General features: G+C 38.4%; 1 protein-coding gene across 11 annotated transcripts in view; it reads right to left on the reverse strand.

Moving 5' to 3' along the window:
• Window positions 1-15,161, reverse strand: part of Dock7 (dedicator of cytokinesis 7) — a 259,531-nt gene that overhangs the window by 99,985 nt on the left and 144,385 nt on the right. For all 11 annotated transcript variants that reach the window (XM_045148866.1, XM_045148865.1, XM_045148864.1 and 8 more), the window contains exons 19-21: window positions 6,211-6,297; window positions 5,349-5,580; window positions 1,593-1,757 (exon numbers count right to left, since the gene is read on the reverse strand). In XM_045148866.1, coding sequence (XP_045004801.1) covers window positions 1,593-1,757; window positions 5,349-5,580; window positions 6,211-6,297 — 484 coding nt within the window. The remainder of the gene's footprint in view (window positions 1-1,592; window positions 1,758-5,348; window positions 5,581-6,210; window positions 6,298-15,161) is intronic.

A 15,161-nucleotide genomic window follows, 5' to 3' on the forward strand; every position in this document is an offset into this window, starting at 1 on the left:
GTGGGTACTGGGGAATTGAACCTGGGTCATTAGACTTTGTAAGCAAGCACCTTAACTGCTGAACCATGTCTCCATCCCATCCTGTTCTATTTTTACCAAAGAATTGATAAAAATGAACTCAATAAGGATAAATTAAAAAAGAAAGAAAGAAAGTTATGAACCAGAATGAGTAAATTTCAACTCTTTTCGCAACAAAGTAAAAAAATCCTAGGCTCAAATGTAATCAGATTAGGATCAGGACTTGTGTTCCTAAGGAATGCCTCTATTTTTTCAGTTTCTTATTTTTTGGTGTATGTGTATTTGTGTGTATGACATGTGTGTATGAATGTGCAACCACATGCATGTGTAGGTGAGAGGACCATTTTCAAGGGCTGGCCCTCTCTTCCCATCTCACTCATGGTGGGAGGTCTCTCATTCTTGCTGCTGTTCACTGCTGTGCTTATCTGTTAGCTTCCAAGAAATTCTAGTCCCTGCCCCCTATATTGCCATCAGCATGCTGGATTACAGAAGCCTACCACAACTTCCAGCTTTTACATGGTGCCTGGAGATACAAACTCAGGTACTTAATCACACACGTATACACTGGGCCATCTCTTTAGCTCAAATGTCATATTCATTTGTCACCATTACCAGCAGTAATACTGCCAATAACTGCAGAAGGGCACTTACCATTATTACTAGTGATAATAATGACTCATACAGACCAACACTGGGCAGCTTGACAAGTATGCACAGCATAATCATGAGCTAGCTGAACAACTAAAGGGTTATTCAAATAAGACAATCCCCTCCCCAACCAACCACTAGTACCATTATCACAATGCCATACTAAAGAGAAGTAACAACTTGGGCTTTACTATTCTGAAAGGTTGTTATTTTACTGACCATGAAGAGACCAGATCTTTTCTAGACAACCTTTTTAAAAAATATATTACAGATTTTATTATAGATTATTATAGATTTTAAAGTTATTAGGAATCTACTATATATCTTCACTAATGTCCAAGAATATTTTGAATGACAAAAGATTCTATTCATTTTAACAGGAATGATAAAATGCTTCAAGACAGACAAAGTGACTTTCAAGATTCATTTCTATTAACTAATTTAACGAAGATCTCCAATTTTAGTTAAGTGAAACTTTACTTGTGCATATTTTCAACCTGCTTACATGCTGGTCTGTAAGTATGATGATGTCAGAAAATGAAACATAAGACTTTAATCCATAGTACAGTTAATTTTCTTTTTTTAAAAAAATAATCTTATTTTTATTTATTTATTTGACAGAGAAAGAGGAAGAGAAAAAGAGAATGGGTGTGCCAGGGCCTCCAGCCACTGCAAATGAACTCCAGACGTGTGCGCCTCCTTGTACATCTGGCTAATGTGGGTTCAGGGGAATTGAACCTGGGTCCTTTAGCTTTGCAGGCAAACGCCTTAACCACTAAGCCATCCCTCCAGCATCAGTTAATTTTCTTTCTAGACTTTAAATAAAAATTCCTGAATGAACGTATCACACCATGGGCTATATGATGAACTCAGTCTTGTTATGAACACTTAACTTGTAAAAGGCAATTTCATAATAAAGAGAATACCTGGTGATGGTGAATTAGGGTAAGTATTTGGCAGGCGGAACACATAATAGATATATGATGCAAGAAGGTTGTTTCTGCCATGCTGGTCATGATTTCCTTCTAAGTTTTTATGAAGTCGATTTATAATAGATGCCATAGCTTCGAAAGATGCTTGCCCTAGATTAACTTTCAAGAAAAATAAATGCTTTAACTTATTTAAGATTCTAAGTTTCACAAAGATCAAAGTCATTATCTTACAGACTTTAAGTATAGTGACAGTATACAACAATACAAAAAATATTTGGTACTGATATCAATGTTTTGTATTAGCTCAACAAAAAGTACTTTTGTAAACAAAAGAAAAAAAATAACTCATTTGCTAATATAACATGAAAACCATGAGTTTGATTAGTGAAAACCAGAACATCATGTTAATAGCAGGGACTATGGGTAAACAATGCAAAGCACAGGACAGTGACCAAGAAATCTATCCTGTGTATAACCCTGAATCAACTTGTTGCATTTTTCTAATTTTTTTTTTTTAATTTATGAAGAAAGGGAATGGGGGAGAGAAAGAGAGAATATGAATGAGCACACCAGGGCCTCTAGCTACTGCAGATGAACTCCATATGCAAGTACCACATTATGCATTTGGCTTTCAGTGGGTACTGGGAAATCAAACCTGGGTTGACAGATTTTAAAGCAAGTGCCTTTAGCTGCTGAGTCATTTCCCTAGCCCCCAACTTCTCATTTAAAGATGACTTCAAAAATCAAGAGCATAAACTGTAGCACATCTGAAGTATCAGGATAAGCACTACCCACTCTACTGAGTGGGCAGTCAAGTAAATGCACCACAGAATTGTGTGAAAACTAAAGGCTTTGGACAGACAGCACATCGAAAAAAACAGGCAAACTAAATAGTCATTTTGATCAAAGTCTCAGTTCTATGATGCATTTAACAACAACAAAAATTATGAGCATATAATATGGCCAAATGACTTTTCCCACAAGTGGAGTAATCAAATCAGATGGTCATTTAGATGAATCTATGTTACTGAACTATAAAGGGGAGAGACCAGCGAGAAGCAGAGCAGGGCTTAGCCATCCTGGGTTCTTGGTTAATTCCCTGCCTTGCCTTCTCAAAGCAGCTGCTCAACTCATAAGAGCCCTCAAACCTGGACTACTTATTCTCATCTTAGCAGACCTCCCTTTCAGTCAGTTGTAGTTTGAGGGTAAAATGTCCCCCCATAGGCTCATGTGGTTGAAAACTTGATACCCAGCTAGTAGTGGTATTTTGAAAGGTTCTAGAACCTTGATGGATGAAATGGGTTACTAGGGGCAGGTTGAAGGTTTTAAAGCTGGACCTTGTTTTAGGACTCTGGCTACAATATAACAAGTTGGCCTGCCTTAACTCCCCCTGCCATGATGGAATGTATCCCCTAGAAACTAACATTTTCCTTCTTTCAGATGCTTCTGACCAGCATAAGGAAGGAACTAATACACTATCTCACTGAAGACATGTGTAATGCATGAAAAACCTCAAGCTTTCTGCAAATTTATCAGAAACTAAAGCTTTTATATTGTTTCTAAAGGAAGTAGCAATGCACTTCCTTGACAGGCCAGTTCTACGTACCTTCACTTTTGTCTTGCAGACTGATTTCATTAACAAAATCTTTCTCATTCCATAGCTTGCATTTTTCTTCTATCTCCCAAGTTGTTTATCTTAGTATGTAAACAGCTCAAATTTATTCTTATGCCCCTCTTAATCCTTCCTTCTCTTCTAACATTTATTCCTTCAATCAAATGAAACTGTTCTTAAAATTTTCACTGGTAGATACTCCTATTGAGAGGTACTCTAGAGATATGAAATGCTGGTATATTATCACATACTACATAGGAATGACTACTCAGAGTTACTGTGGGATTTCATGCACTTATAAAAATAAAGCACATAGCATTATTCCATGATAAATATGATACAAGGGTTAACTATTATTTTACTTCTACAATTAACAATATTTGTTTGTTTTGTTTTTCAAGGTAGGGTCTCACTCTGTTCCAGGCTGACCTGGCATTAACTCTGTAGTCACAGGGTGGCCTTGAACTCATGGCGATCCTCCTACCTCTGCCTCCCGAGTGCTGGGATTAAAGGCGTGTGCCCCCACGCCTGGCTCAACAATTAAAAACATTTGTATCACAGTACTATTCATCTTTAAAAACTCAATTGAAGAATTTTCATCCACTTAAACAGTTTCTTTTTAAAAAAAAAAAACTCAGGAAGTTGGATATTTATTCCCTGTGCCACCACTGGCCAATTTTTAAATAAACTTTTTATTTATTTTCAAACACAGAAATAGAGAGAGAGAGAAAATATGGGCATGCCAGGGCTTCTAACCACTGCAAACAAACTCCAAATGCATGTGCCACCTTGTGCATCTGGCTTTACATGGGTAATAAATGATGAACCGAACTTGGGTCTTTATGCTTTGCAGGCAAGCACTTTAACCACCGAGCCATCACTTTAGGGCACTTAAAAAAATTGCTTTAAGTAGATTAGCTCAATTTTTTTTCAAGGTCATTTCCTCTGTTGTTGACAAAAGTAGGTGAGTGAAGCTTAGCAACATAGAGAGAATACAGCTCTCCATCAGAGAAACCCAAGCAAAAAGAGAATGCAGTGATTCTGAGCAAAGAAAAGTAGAGTAGTGCTAGAAAAGGATAGCAGATGAATGAAAATGTAGGCTGCAGAGATTCTGTATCTTTTTTTTTTTAAAAAGATCGGAATGATTTTTTTAAAGTATTTTTATTTATTTATTTATTTATTTGAGAGAGGCAGACACAGAGAGAAAGACAGATAGAGGGAGAGAGAATGGGTGCACCAGGGCTTCCAGCCTCTGCAAATGAACTCCAGACGTGTGCGCCTCCTTGTGCATCTGGCTAACGTAGGACCTGGGGAACCGAGCCTCGAACCGGGGTCCTTAGGCTTCACAGGCAAGCGCTTAACCGCTAAGCCATCTCTCCAGCCCAGATTCTGTATCTTAACTAGTCTAAGAACTTAAGGTCAGGAACCCAGCCCTGGCAGTGCCTCTCAGTGCATGACACATAGTAAGTCCTTAGAGAATATTTGGAGAGGGCTGGAGAGATGGCTTAGCGGTTAAGCACTTGCTTGTGAAGCCTAAGGATCTGGGTTCAAAGCTCAATTCCCCAGTACCCACATAAGCCAGATGCACAAGGGGGGCACATGTATCTGGAATTTGTTTGCAGTGGCTGGAGGCCCTGATGCACCCATTCTCTTTCTCTCTCTCTCTGTCTGTCTTTTTCTCTGTCTGTCGCTCTCAAATAAATTAAAATAAAAAAGAAAGAATATTTGGTAAGTGAATAAAATTTATTTCAGTAGTTTGGGTCTACAAGGCACATTTGTTTTAAATTTACTTATGATTTATTTGAAAAAGAGAGAGAATGAACACAGATGCACCAGGGCTTTTAGCCACTGCAAATGAACTCCAGATGCATGTGCCACCATGTGCATCTGGCTTATGTTGGCACCAGGGAATTGAACCTGGGTCTTTAGGCCTTGTAAGCAAGCACTGCTAAGCCATCTTTCCAGCCCTACAAGGCACATTTTTATAAATAAAGCCATTGTTTTCTGGTATTATAAACAAGTCAATAGCATCCTGCTCCTCAAAAAAAAATCAAAAACAGTACATAGAAAGCTTTTTTTTTTTTTTTTTAAGTTAGAAATGCCTAATTATAACATTCACCCCAAGCAAAGTCAATTACCTATTTGGCCAGCAATGACTGGTGGTCTAACAACTAAAAGTATCAGTTTATCAAGCAGAAGGTGAAGAAACCGAACTACTGGTTCCAACTGAGATGAATTCAAGGCTGAAATGCTGCTCTTCAGCTCACTTTCTAAGTTATTTTCCATGATTCGCATGTCCCCAATTCGGACTGGGAACATGTGCTCATCCAGAGCATTGACCAGAGCAAAGAACTTGTCAAGATATGGATCCTAAAACAAAGAATAAACACAGCACTAAATAATTTAACCATGTACACTTCCCAATCCAATGTCTAATATTAATTGATAATACAAAAATTATATACTCAGGTATACATAAACATTGTTTCCAATTAAACATACCCACTTTCATTTATTGTGGTAAAATAGCCACCACAAATATCAGTTATTCAAGAACGCTCTACTATACTGCACATATGTATGTCCACGCATATGAACACACATACGCATACAAAAGAAAAAAAAATCTTGGAGGAAGACATGGCATGATCCAGAAGCCGAGTGAGGAATGTGCAGCAAATAATCCCTTAAAACTCTTCTGTCACAGTTCCTGAGCCTCTGAGTAGTAAAGTGAAAGGGATACCAGCTTCTTAGCTTGTCTTACCATGAACCAGAAACTAGAAAAACAGTGGAGTTACTTCTTATGCAAATAAATCAATGACAACTAAAAAGGAAAAGTCTTTAATGATAGTTAATGGTGTTTTCTTAAAAAAATTAAATCTATTTTTATGTAGTGTATATTTCTATAAGTATGACAGTAGATAATAAAACTAACATAAATGAGACAACACATTGAATACACTGAAGTGTAATCTGATCACAGAAAGTACTAAAACTCACCTGTGTGTGGATAGATGACACAGCAACAACTTCAACATTAAACACACCTTTGTGGTTATCCACCCATTTCATGCCAGGTAGAGGAACCTGTAAGATACCAAATATGATGATTATGAATTCATAAAACATTGTTCCATCTCAGTAACAAAAATATTATGGAAATATATTTTAATCATTAAAAGTTTAAAAAGTTATTTTTAATATAAAAAAATCAAGTAACTTTTACAAAGTAATTAAAAGATCCAAGAAGCCAAAGGCAGAAAATAATGTCCCCTAGTTTCTATCTTTCCAGATACAAAGCTCCTTATAGCATTCTAAACCCTTACCTATAAACATAGTTTTACACACTCCTCTTATGGTTAAATTTTTTAACTATGTGCACACATGTGGAGGCAAGAATGCACCAGATGTCCTTTACAGCCCTTCTATCTTGCTTTCTTTTATCAGGGTCTCTCACTGAACCTGGAACTCATAGTGACTGATAAGCAAGCCTCAATGCTGTGGTTAAAGGCATGCATAGCCACTCCTAGTTTTTTATGTGGGTACTAGGGACTGAACTCAGGTCCTCATGTTTGCACAGCAAGTAAACTTAAGCATTGAGCCATCTCACCAGTACCAAGACATCACTTTTAAAAGCAAGCATGTAAGTGAATTCCTTCTGCTATGTACAGCTAGAATCTCTGGACATAATTAATAAAATGAACACAACAATTCAGTATGCAAGGAACTGAAAGGCTGTAGAGTGTGTGTTTTATTTTTACCTTACATATCCAAGACTGGATGCTGATAATGCTGAGAAACCAACAATCCCAAAGAGCCAAGAAGGAGACAAAGCCCCAAGAAAATGCTCTAGCTCCATCTAAAGAACACCAGTCACACTCCAGATATGAGAGAGCCGGGTCCATCTAGCCAAAGCCCATCATGCTCCAGACATGAGAGAACAATCTTTGGCAACACTCTCACCTCCTTGGGATGAATAGTTTCAACAACAAAAATTTATTTTCCTATAGCTTCAAAGACTGAAAATCCAAGATCAACCTAAGAGCTCAGCATGGTCAGTTTACCAGTGAAGGATCTCTCCTTGTGTTGCAGATAGTGGGCTTTTGTGTCCTCATAATGGTGGTGAAAGGTGGTTAATCAAGCTCTTTATCTCTTCTTACAATGGCATTAATCCTATCAGATAACCCCATCCTCAAGACTTCATCTAACAACTAAATCTCTGATATCTTCAAATACATCAGCAAAACCACCATACCTGAAGTGAGATCTTCAACATAGGAGTGTGGGAGGACATGCCACACTTCAGCCTTCAGCATTCTGTCTTAGCCCTCCCCAAATTTTTATTCTTCTGACCTAGAAAATACATTCATTCTATCCTAACAGCCACAGAAATCTTAACTCACTGCAACATCAAGTCTAAAGTCTAAAGCTAAGTCTCATCTAAACCAGACAGAGGTGAGAATTCATCCCGCTAGCTGTGAACCTATGAAACCACAGAAGTCACAGGCTTGCAGAGTACATGGGGGAAGGGGAGGGAGGGCAGTAGGGGGGCGGGTGGCAGGGTTGGATGGAGACAGGATGACATAGTCATTCCTACTTCAAATGGAAAAATACTAAGAAAGTGGGTGGTAGGTCCTACAAAGATCCACAACCTATTGAGACTCTTAGCCCTCATGCATAGTAGTCTATTTGTGTGTGTCTCTGTGTGTGTGTGTACATGTAGATACACACATATCATGGTGTGCATGCAGAGGTCAGAGGACAGTTTTCAGGTTGGTCCTCACCTTTTCATCTAATTTGAGGGAAGGCTTCTCTCTCTCTGTACCTCACACTACTGTTGTTCTTTGGTAAGTATGCAACCAGCTGCCAGGGAATTCTCCTGTCTCTACCTTCTACCTGACCTTCAGCAAGCTGCCATTACAGTAGTCCATCATGGCATCTGTCTTGTTATGCAGGACCTGGTGATCAAACTCAGCTACTCAGGCACCTCTCCAGCCCTATGCTTTTTCTTCTTCTTCTTTTTTTTTTTTTTTTTTTTTTTTTTTTTTTGAGGCAAGCCCAACCGAGGGAGAGGGAAAGAAAGAGAGAGACCTGGCATGCCAGGACCTCCAACTACTGTAATTGAACTCTAGACGCATCACCTTGTGTGTATGTGTGACCTTGTGTGCTTGCATTACCTTTTGTATCTCACTTATGTGAAACCTGGAGAGTCGAACATAGGTCCTCAGACTTCTCTGGCAAGTGTCTTAACCACTAAGCAATCTCTCTAGCCCCACCCCTATGTTTTTAATGTAATTTGTATTATGTATGTTTAAAGGGTGTAACATGATATTATAACACACACAGAGAGAATAAAATGGTTAGCTTAGTTAAGTAAACTAACATATTTGTCATCTGGAATAGTTAACCCTTCTGGTTTCTGTCTTTCTGGCAGGTATAGCTTAAATATACTCTTTTCCCAAGAATCATAAGTACAGCTCAACCACGCCTTTGTGAAGTGAAGTCTTCAGGTTGAGTGAAAGCATGAAAGCATATGATGTGTCTTGTTTCATGCCTGGCCATTCCCCTTAGCATTATGCCCTTCATGTTCACACATGTAGTAGAACATGGCAGAATCCTTTTAAGGCTAAACAATTAGATAGATAGATAGATAGATAGATAGATAGATAGATAGATAGATAGATAGATAGATGGATGCCTCTGTTAGGCTGTTTTCCTTTCTTAGTCATTAAGGAAAAATGCTGTAATGAATACAGGAGTGCAGGATCTTTACACAGTGGAAAATTCACTCTTCAGACTACATACACACAAGATACATTGGTGGCTACAATGGTTCTTCTGATTTTAATTTTTTCAGGAACTTGTGAATGAATCTACATTCCCACCAAGACCATACAAGGATGCCCTTCCCCCACAGCTGTGAGGCATCTGCAGTCTCCCAGCGTTTTGGAGGACTGAGATTCTGATGGTGGGAGGTGAGAGGCAGGGCTGCTGATGGGCGTTTCCAGACCAAGCAGAGGTCTTACATGCCTTTTCATACACTTGGCCTTTTTTGAGTTGTACTTGGAGAAATGCCAATTAGATCCTTTGTCTAGTTTTTAGTTGTTTTCTAAGGAGCATGTAAGTATTTTTGAAAATTATTGTTTCATTTCTTCTTTGCCATGTCATTTCTTGGTTATTTCCTTTGACACACTGAAGTTTTCGTTTATTTATTTATTTTATTTATTTGAGAGAAAGAGGCAGATAGATGACAGATAGATAAAGAGAATGGGTGTGCCAGGGCCTTTAGCTGCTGCAAACGAACTCCAGACACATGTGCTACCCTCTGCATCTGGCCTACGTGGATCCTTGGAAATTGAACCTGGGTCCTTTGGCTTTGCTGGCAAGCGCCTTAACCACTAATCCCTCTCTCTAGATTTCACACAAAAGTTTTAAAATTTGATGTGTTTTTCTTTGTTCATTTTTGCCACTGTAGCCTGAGTTCTTGGCATGATATTGAAAAAGTCATTGACAAGGCTAACTCATTGAGAAAGTGAAAACCAGAATAAAGATAATTTCAGACAGTAGTTAAGTGTTAGGTAAATAAAGCTGGATTAAAAAAAAATCTGAGAGCATGTCTGCAGTGTGGTGAAAGGGAGGGTTGAAAGTTTAGGCAGTGAGTAAATACCTCTCCAAAGCGACAAACAATGTGAACACCAGGAACAAAGAGCAAGACTTAAAGTGTTAGAGGCAGGAAAGAGCTCAGAAGTTTGAAACCAATGAGAGGATGGTGTGGTAACAATGGCAGAGGAGGCTGGAGAAGCAAAAGAGCCCATATCATTCGGAGATTTATAGGTCAAAGCAGGGTGAGGACTAAGCTGTATTCAATTCTACATATAATTAAATGTCAAAGGAATATTTGCTTGGATCATAAATTAAATGGAAAAATCTACTTTGATTTTTTTTCTTTTTCCAAGTAGGGTCTTGCTCTAGCTCAGGCTGACCTGAAATTCACTATGTAATCTCAGGATGGCCTAGAACTCAGGGAGACCCTCCTACCTCTGCCTCTGCTTTACTTTATGGGAATGGACTTAGAAGGGGCAAAAAGTACACATATCAGAAACTTTAAGCCCTAGTAATAAAATACTCAATAGCAAAAACCAAGTCCCAGGATACAGAGTATAGCTCAATGTCCATCATATACAAGGCCCTGAGTTAGATCCTCAGCCCTGCAAAAATCAGCCAACAACCAATCCCTTGACCCAAGTCTCAGAGAATTATGTATTAAAATAAATTTTTGAATTTAATAAAAGAAGTAAACACTTATCTTTTGGTATGCACATATTTCATTTAAAGGGTAGTTTTACATGCTAATTTTTATAGCAAAGTGAAGGTACTTAATGCAACAGACTTATACACTTAAGAAGAGCTAAACAGGCTGAAGGAGCATTAAAGAAGTGCTTGCCTAGCATGCATAAGGTCTTGTTCAACACAAGAGAGAGTGGGAGAGAGGGAAGAAAGAAAGTAAGTATTGAAATAGTAAGTTTTGGGCTGGGGGAGAGGCTTGGTGGTTAAAGGCACTTGCATGCAAAGCCTACTTGATGGTCCAGGTTTAATTCCCTAGCATTGATATACAGCCTGACAAAAGTGGTACATGCATCTGTGACCCCAATGTGGCCATAACAATGGGAGGCAGAACCAGGAAATAAAGAAGCTCATTCATTTGCAGTGGCAAGAGACCCTGTCTCAAAGAAGGTGGTTTACAGACACCTTGAGGTGGTCCTCTGACCTCTACATATGTGCCATGGCATGTGCATGTATGCACACACACACTCACATACACACCAGCAAATAAACAAACATTTTGTAAAAACTGCAAACTTTGTCATATGTATATTATGACAAACTTTAAACCCTTTTAATTTTCTACAGTTAGAAGGCACATGGATGTGCCCTGGGGAGGAGAACATCAATATGCAGGCTATGGTTAGTGCTCCAGCTCTTGGCATGCTATCTATAGTACAACTACCGTTAAACTTATAAACATGGAGTATGTTGATCTTTTCATATTTGTGCAAATATATTTGTAAGATAAAAATCTACAAGTATAATTTGTGAAGTAAGATACAAGTTAATTTTTCACTATGACATATTTTAGGCAAAAACAAAATTTTTTTAAAGGTCCAGGTACTTATGATATATCATGTAGAATTTCACAATTCTATAAGGAAAAAAATCTGATGTCAGATGGCCATGCAGGTCTATGCTTCATTCTCCTATGAATTTATCAAGCATGAATTTGCTTCCTGGATTCCAACAAATCTTTGGTTTTTATTTTTATTTATTTATTTGAGAAAGAGAGAGAGAAAGGGTGCGCCAGGGCCTCCAGTCACTGTACATGAACTCCAGATGCGTGTGCCCCCTTGTGCATCTGGCTTACGTGGGTCCTGGGGAATCGAACCAGGATCCTTTGGCTTTGCAGGCAAGCACTTTAACCACTAAGCCATCTCTCTAGCTCCCCTTTCTTACTTTCTTTCTTTCTTTTCTAATTTAACAAATCTTGATCCTGGAAAGCTGAAGACACTAACCTCAAGATATATGCTCAGGAATAGTGCTACTCTGCTAAGGAGCATTAGGGGCCTGGATCTTCCCCTCATTATAAGTTTCTAACAGTTAGTTAACAAAATGAGCCCAATTATTGATACTTATATATGAGACATCTGTAGAAAAACTTGATAAAGATATCCCTAGTTATTTTAATGTACTATGAAAATAAATTCATAAGAAAATGAGTAAGGAGAAATGCAGAATAGATGTCATCAACTCACAGTAGGGTCAAAAGCACCCTGATTACTGTGCAAGCTATATAGTACACTGCTGTGGTTTGGATATGAGCTTCCACCAAAAGGCTCCCCAGACTGGCTTGGACGCCAAGTGCATTAGTTAACCAGAGGAAACTTAAGGAAGGGAAATTTTGTTCTGGCTTAATATTCATGGTCAGTCCCCTGTGGCGGGGAGTGAGTGAGAGCAGGAGCATGGAGTAGCTGCTCATAGTGTATACTCAGTCAGGAAGCAGAGAGATGGATGCTGCTGTTTGGCTCACTTTCTTCTTTTTTTCTGTCAGGGTCCCTAGCCCATGTAACAGTGCCTCCTAGAATTAGTGTAGGACCCCTACCTCAGTTAGCCAAATCTAGAAAATCCCTCAAAGACATTCTCAGAGATTTGTTTCTTTGGAAACACATCATTTAAAAAAAAAAAAATCAAAAGGTCCAAACTCTTGAGCCAGGTTGTGGTGGTACAGATCTGTACTTGCTAGACTTATGTGGCTGGGGCAGGATGATCACAAGAATGTGGCCATCCTGGACTGCACAGCAAGGTACTTGCCTCAAAAGAAAAAAAAAGTTTGATTCTTTAAAAAGAAACCAGGGAAGTTCCATCCTAGCCAGGATAGAAAGTATAAAATTGTATTAAGCAGAGCTGGAGAGATGGCTTAGCAGTTAAGGCACTTGCCTACAAAGCCAAAGGACCTCAGTTCGATTCCCCAGTACCCACGTAAGCCAGATGCACAAGGTGGCACACATATCTGGAGTTTGTAATGTCTAAAAGCCCTGGCACTCCCATTCTCTCTCTCTCTCTTTTTCTCTCACTCTACCTCTCTCAAATAAATAAAAATAAAATAAAATAAAAAATTGTATTAAGCAATGACCATAAATGTTGGATTTTTAGTTCTCTCACTTGTTTTAAGCACTGAAAGAATATATATGATTTTTTCCAAACCTATTAACTTTTTATTAATTTTAAGGTTACATACAAGGTAATAGGTTTCATCATGGCATCTTCACACAGACACATCATTACAAAACTGTTACTTTCAATTGCATGGGTCATTCTTCCACACAGTATCTGCTAGTCATATCCATAGTCTCCATATTCTTAAATATGATCATATTTAGCAGAGTAACTAGAAAAAAACGTTGACCTCCCATCAGAAAACTGACCTTGCATTTGTAAATCAGTTAAATAAAAACAGATCTAATTTTCCATAAAAGCATACTTTCTAAGATATTTCCTTTGACTAACTCTATTGAAAACAACAAGAACAACAAAAGAGTAACCATGGCAAATGACAACTTGTTGTGAAGCAAAGCCATCACTTCTAAGATGCTTTCCTGGAAAACTCAATGGAACACTTGGGTGGGTAGAAAATCATGCTTCTTTCCTATTGTTCAATTAATAAATTTTTATTGTGTGCCAAATATTGTAAATATGTGTAAATACAGCAACAACAAGACAAAGTCCCAACCCTTCACCCTAAAGAAAACTAAGAGACATTAAATGGACAGTGAGAGCTAAAGATATGAGGAATAAGACAAAAGATTAAAGTGGTGGAGAACCCTACTAAGACAAAATGGTCATAGATGACTTTTCTAGAGACAGACAGCTTCTGAGTGAATGCACGTAGGAGACACAGCAGGTCTCATGATATAGCCCTGCCAGCACAGGTAGAGCAAAGAGACTGAGATGGAATGTACTTATGCTGGAGGAACAGAAGCAGTTCTGTGCTGAGTGTCAAGGGCAGAGTGCTGACAAGATGGTGGGATGGGTCAGAGTAATAGATTCGGGGGTTATTTTTAAAAATAATAATGGAAACTTATTTGAAAGATTGCTTGAGTTGCACTCTGAAAATACATGCCACCAGGAGAATACTGACAAGACAGGGCTCAGACCAATGTTTCCACCTTACAGCAAGAGGCACTAAGAGACACTGTTCACCACCATGGACCATCACCTCAGGAGGTGTATGGTTTTTGAACAGTGGCAGTTTATCTTGATTAACACTTTTTCCTATGGGAGTTAGCAAGGAGAAGGAGGATGACTCCTACCTCTGAGGGTGTGGGGAGAGAATCAGTCTTCAGAGGGACCACAGACCAATGGTGTGGGCACAAGCTTATGAGCAGTGGTTTAGGGGCAGGCAAAAGATACGCTGCTCTGACAATTCGGTTTGTCTAGGCAATTTTGCTGAAGAACATGGCTAACTTACAGAAGAATGCTACAGAAAGCAAGCTAACGTAGACTGCCCACCATGTGTCCTGAGAATGATAGATACAGCAGGGACACAGCACTTTAAAGCAATGAGATGGATATGAAGACTGGCCAGAGGTATATTCTCTTACTGTTCCATCTATATTTAATGACCTATAGTACTTAAGGGAACAGATTTTATGGGTTAAACAGACAGAAAATGTTCCACTGATGTTGCTTGGCTATAAATGTGATCTTGAAGATGAGTGAGTAGCTTGCAAAGAGCAGAGTTAGAATGTAGCAAGACCGTGGGATAACTGCTTTCAAAATCTTCTGCAAAGTAAAAAAATCAATATTAACGAGATATTCTATGACCTGGAAAGATAGTTAAAAAAAAAAAAAACCCACAAAACACCACTGGAAAAGAAACTGAAAAAGAAATTGTTTCTGCTACGCTGGCCCCAAAATCAGCACAGCTCAGAACCAGGAATGAAGAACTACTAAAGAGAAAGTAGCAGCATTCCAGATTTCTGAAAGTGAACATGAAGAGGCCTCTCCTGTTTGACACACTGTGAGAAGAATTCAGATCTCCTGTCGGTTCATAGAAGTTACTTGGAGATTTAAAAAAAGATCTGTTATTTATATTTCTTGGAAAAATAAGACAAGAGAATTTCCCCTTTACAGTAGCAGTCACAACACACGAGAAAGGAAATACACTTAACGCTAATGCAATTATACACAGATGCATCTCAAATATTGGCTATGGCTACTTTCATATTTATCTTTTTATGTCCCTTCCCTGCCAAGCACTGGAAAGTTGAACCATTATACTTTGTACTTGAAACAATAAATATTATAAAAATTCCCCTTCAAGCTCCTTGCAAAAAAATAACTTTTATGAATTTTTTACTTTATTTTGTATTTTTTAATTCTGAACTATGATCTGTCAT

The sequence above is a fragment of the Jaculus jaculus genome, chromosome 5 (assembly GCF_020740685.1).
Source record: "Jaculus jaculus isolate mJacJac1 chromosome 5, mJacJac1.mat.Y.cur, whole genome shotgun sequence".
Classification (NCBI taxonomy): domain Eukaryota; kingdom Metazoa; phylum Chordata; class Mammalia; order Rodentia; family Dipodidae; genus Jaculus; species Jaculus jaculus.